Source organism: Lolium perenne, chromosome 2 (assembly GCF_019359855.2).
Source record: "Lolium perenne isolate Kyuss_39 chromosome 2, Kyuss_2.0, whole genome shotgun sequence".
Classification (NCBI taxonomy): domain Eukaryota; kingdom Viridiplantae; phylum Streptophyta; class Magnoliopsida; order Poales; family Poaceae; genus Lolium; species Lolium perenne.
Genome location: NC_067245.2, coordinates 183,889,923 through 183,895,114, shown reverse-complemented (window position 1 = coordinate 183,895,114; position 5,192 = coordinate 183,889,923). Strand labels below are relative to the sequence as shown.

General features: G+C 55.8%; 1 protein-coding gene across 1 annotated transcript; it reads left to right on the top strand.

The window, feature by feature from the left end:
* The first annotated feature begins 1,410 nt into the window (after positions 1 to 1,410).
* Positions 1,411 to 3,555, top strand: LOC127334073 (cytochrome P450 81Q32). The gene is made up of 2 exons (XM_051360488.1): positions 1,411 to 2,367; positions 2,460 to 3,555. The coding sequence occupies exons 1-2, from the start codon at positions 1,450 to 1,452 to the stop codon at positions 3,081 to 3,083; spliced, it is 1,542 nt and encodes a 513-aa protein (XP_051216448.1). The 5' UTR covers positions 1,411 to 1,449; the 3' UTR covers positions 3,084 to 3,555.
* The last annotated feature ends 1,637 nt before the right edge of the window (positions 3,556 to 5,192 follow it).

Sequence of the window (5,192 nt, the reverse complement as noted above, 5' to 3'; positions counted from 1 at the left end):
AGATCGGGGAGTAGTTTAGGACGTTGATGTCATTGTTGGATCCAGGCATACCAAAGAAAGAGTGCCAAATCCAGAGATCATGGGTAGACACTACTTCAAGTATCACAGTGCAACCTTTTTTGTGACCCTTGTACATTCCCTGCCATGCATTCGGACAGTTCTTCCATTTCCAGTGCATGCAGTCAATGCTTCCAAGCATCCCTGGAAAATCCCTAGCTTCATTTGTTGCAAGGATCCTCTGAGTGTCTTCGACAGTGGGTGATCTCAAGTAAAAATCCCTGAACACTGCTATGACGGCCCTGCAGAACCGGTAGAAACAATCAAGGGCGGTGGACTCCGCCATCCGAAGATAGTCATCTGCACCATCACCGGAAGCTCCATACGCTAGCATCCTCATTGCCACTGTGCACTTCTGCAGTGACGAAAATCCAACCAAGCCAGTGCAATCCGCCTTGCATCTGAAGTAGGGGTCAAAGTCTCGGATGACATACACAATTTGTAGAAATAGCTTTCTGCTCATCCTGAAACGACGCCTGAAAACAGTCTCACCGTGCAATGGATTGTCGGCGAAGTAGTCGACGTACAACATGCAGTAGCCCTCCATTCGCTGTCTCGGCTTGCACTTCCGGCGACCTGGTGCCGATCCACCACGTCGACCAGTTGCCACCCCGGCGTACATGCTTGATAAGCAACCGAGGATCATCATGTGCTCCTCGTCTTGGGCAGCGTCTGCCATCTTTTCTCGCATAAGCTCGACGAACATCTGCTTCTCCTCTTCCTCCGAGTCCATGGCCGGCGAGGCAAATGGACGAACACCTGACGGCGTGGTCGAGGCTAGCCGAGACGCGAACGACGAGGAGTAGGTCGGCGTCGAAAAACAGGCAGGCGGAGGAGCAGGCAGATAGGCCATCGTCGAAAGACGACGGAATATAGGCAGGTGGGAAGGAGGGACGGCGGAATCTGGGCAACAAGCCGCCGGAGTGGTGCCGGCGGCGAGAGAGATACGAGGGGTGGGGGGATTTTGAGCGAGCTAGTGGTGGGGTTCGTGTGTCCAGTCGCCGACAGATCGGCGTCCGGACTCCCCGATAGCTCGCCGAGGGACCGGGGATGGCGTGGGCTCGCCGGATGGATGGAGGGCCAAATCCGGACGAAAACGAGGAACCGTGGACGCGACTGGACCGAATTTCGCCGTTCGAATGAGAAAAACGGCGTTCGGGAGCTTCGTTGGGGAGACGAGTGGGGATGCTCGCAATAGCGTTGAAATGAGGTCGCCACGGGCGCCGTGTTTAAAGTTGCGATCACCTCGTGAGTCTTGATCCGCGCGTGGGAGTTGGACAGGTGGTCCGCCGATGTGGCTTGAAGACCTGATCGTCTAGTAAGACTTTTCTCCGTCACGCTCCTTAAAACTGCAAACACCTCATCGGTCCTGATCAGCTCCAACGCACAACAATGGAGATGGATAGCTTCAGACTCTGCTACGTCGCCGCCGCCACCTTCCTCACCATCTTCTTGCTCCGCTCCTTCCTCATAAAGAAGCGGCGCCGGTTGCCGCCTGGCCCGGCCTTCGCGCTCCCGTTCCTCGGCCACCTCCCCTTACTCAAGAAGCCGCTCCACGCCACGCTCGCGCGCCTCGCCTCGCGCTATGGCCCGGTCTTCTCGCTCCGCCTCGGCTCGCGCCCCGCCGTCGTCGTCACCTCCGGGGAGCTCGCCAGGGAGTGCTTCTCCTCCGACCTCGACGCCACGCTCGCCAACCGCCCGCACTTCCCGTCCGTGCGGGAGGCCTCCTTCGACTACAAGGCTCTCACCCTCGCCAACTACGGCGACCACTGGCGCGCCGCGCGAAAAGTCACCGTCCTGCAGCTCCTCTCCGCGCGCCGCGTCGACCTCATGTCCGACTCCGTTTTCGCCCGCGAGCTGCGCGCCATGGTGCGCCGCCTCGCGCGCGCGTCCGGCGGCGGCGCCCCGGCCAGGGTCGAGCTCAAGAAACGCCTGTTCGACCTCTCCCACAGCGTTCTCATGGAGGCCTTGGCGAGGAGCAGGAACACCTACTCCGACGACGGGGCGGACATGTCCGAGGAGGCGCGGGAGATGAAGGAGGTGGTCGACGCCATCGTGCCGCTCGTCGGCGTCGCCAACCTTTGGGACTACCTCCCGGTGCTGCGCTGGCTCGACTGGCGAGGCGTTAGGCACCAACTGGCCGACGCGGTCAGCCGCAGGAACGCCTTCATCTACAAGCTCATCGACGCAGAACGCCACAAGCTAGAAGATGCCGCTGAGGCAGAGCAGGGCATGATCGGCGTCATGCTCACGCTGCAGAAGTCAGAGCCGGAGATGTACACGGACACTTTCATCGCCGCCCTCGTCGCCGTGAGTCTCGCACGCACAACCCATGCTTTCATTCTCAAGCTCTACCACCGCTCATTCGGTACTAATTTTAATCTTGTTAATTTGGATCGCAGAATCTTCTGGGCGCCGGGACAGAGACGACGTCCACCACGACCGAATGGGCCATGGCGCTCCTGCTCAACCACCCGGCGGTGCTCAACAAGGCGCAGGCCGAGATCGACGCGCGCCTCGGCGCCGACCCCGGCCGCCTCCTCGACAAGACCGACCTGCCCCACCTCCCCTACCTCCACTGCGTCATCACCGAGACGCTCCGCCTGCGCCCCGCCGCGCCGTTGCTGCTGCCGCACGAGGCCGCCGCCGACTGCAAGCTCCACGGCTACGACGTCGCGGCGGGCACCATCGTGCTCGTCAACGCACACGTCATCAACCGCGACCCGGCCACGTGGGGCCCGGCGCCGGACGAGTTCAGGCCAGAGAGGTTCGAGCACGGCGCCGCGGAGGGGAAGCTCATGATATCCTTCGGGATGGGCCGCCGCAAGTGCCCCGGGGAGAGCCTCGCCATGAGGACCATGGGCCTGGTTCTTGGCACGCTCATCCAGTGCTTCTACTGGAAAAGGGTTGGGGATGAAGACGTCGACATGGCCGCCAGCTCTGGCACCGTCATGCTCAAGACTCACCCTCTCGAAGCCCTATGCACACCGCGACCAGGCTTGCATGCGCTCCTTCACCATATCTGAACAAGCTAGAAATGCTACTGTAAAAGGAATTATAAAAATAATGGAAAATTTGCTACATGACACCGGTTATTTTCTGGTATTTGCTGAAACACACCGCACGATTATGTATTTGCCAGGTACCATTACAATTTTGTGACACATTTACCAGGACACACCACCAGCCTAAGACGGAAAGTTTTGCACTTTTGCCTGTGGACTGGTTTTGAAGACAAAGTAGAAAGCTTTCCCTTTTTAGCCAGGTGGTGTGTTCTGACAAATGTGCCATAGAATTATAATAATATATGGCAAAGACACAATCGAGCGGTGTGTTTCAGCAAACATAAAAAAATAACGGTGTCATGTGGCAAATTTTTCCATATTTATTGGTCAAATGGTAAAACTTAAATTTGGTAATAGATGTGTGTTGTGTAAATATGGATGTATGGAGTACATATAAACGTGGAATGGAAGAACAAATCATTGTTCATGGATAGTTATAGTAGTACGAGAAATGTGAAAAATACAAAAATAGAATTGCAAAGGTCGACAGTCAAGCTGAAACTAAAGATACATAGTTAGAGGAGAGTGGACGCGTGTAAGTACAAAAGTATTTTCTATAATTAACGTTGTCAATATTTCTAAACACCAGAGATATTTATTTCTAAGTCTGCCAAATGTTGTACCCAACTTCTGAAACCATAAGTATTTTTGTTTTCATGGCTTAATAAGGTAAGATGGTATCTTGCGCATAATAAAACAAGTATATACGTGCAAAGCACGTGTAGTTTACTAGTATAAAATCATGTAGGAGAAACACCTTCAAGAAATATCCCTCGGATGAATAAATTTTATTTACTCACCATGAAAGTATTGAAGTGACCAAAAAGTTAGATATACCCCCACCCTCCCTCCTTCTCCTCGCCACCTCCTGCGACTGTTGTCGGCGAAGTCTGACATAGCCAGTGATGGGGGCGACGGGGACCCCTGGTGCGGCGGGCAAGCCTCCGCACGAGGTGGGGTGGGGGTGCCCCCTACATCTGGTAGCTCGACGACGTGGCCCTCCTCCCTCTCACCCTCCGCTCGGCCTCGCCGGTGCTTCGATGGCCGAAGGCGAGGTGCTGCTTGTTGCGCCCAGGTCGGGGACCATGGACGCTAGGGCGGCAGCACTAGATGGCAGAGACCTGGCGGCGGGTGGCGGAGCATTGGGTGCTGTTGACCGTGGCCCTCGGTCGTGTGGGCGGTGGGCGGGGGCGCGATACGGAGGCCACCCTGTTGGGACTCTGGCATTTGTTGAAGATGGTTGATCCTCCCTGCTTTGCTCGCCTCACCTCCCTGGCCACGGATCTTGTTCTTGTGGTTGGTGGGTGCGGCCAGAAGAGGGGCTCTCGACTGGACGGAACTCTTAGCCGACGGTGGCGGTCACTACGTCGACGATGTTGTCGGCGTTGTTCTCCTTCTTGAAGGCGACAAAGAGGTCTATTCCCTTCATCCATGACCTACCTATCTCGGATGAAAACTCAAATCTTCGGTTTGGGCGGCGGCACTCCCTTGTTGGAGGCGTCGCCTTGAGATAGCGGGGTTGCTGGTCGAGCTCGGCGGTGGTTGCTAGGTAGCTGGTAGCTGTTTCACTGCATCTTCTATGTGTTCTCCCAGCAGCTTGGTCCTATGTGTTGTAGTTGTTGATGCAGATGTAGGTGAAGTCTGTGGATGGCAGTGTGGCGAGGCGAGTGCTTGTATCCTTCTTCTCTGGCAGCAAGCTTACAATGCTCATTGTCGACGGGGCTCCTCTGCAATGCCCACCATGAGGGGCTTAGGATTGACGGAATCCTACATGTTAGCACGAGACATCGGATACCAAACGAACAGAAGGCGAGATTTACCCAGGTTCGGTGCCCTCAATGAGGTAAAACCCTTACTCCTGCTTGGCTGATCTTGATTTATCGATGAAAAAGGGTTACAATGGGGCAGCCGATAGACTTCGTTGTGGTGAACTCGCCGGAGGGCAAGGTTTCTAGGGTTTGGTGTATGCGTTGTGGTGAACCCCACGAGTACATGATGCCACACATGAAAGGAGCAGCGTCCGAACCAAGCTCGTGCCTGGTGTCGCAATCGAGGCAGTAGTACAGCGTC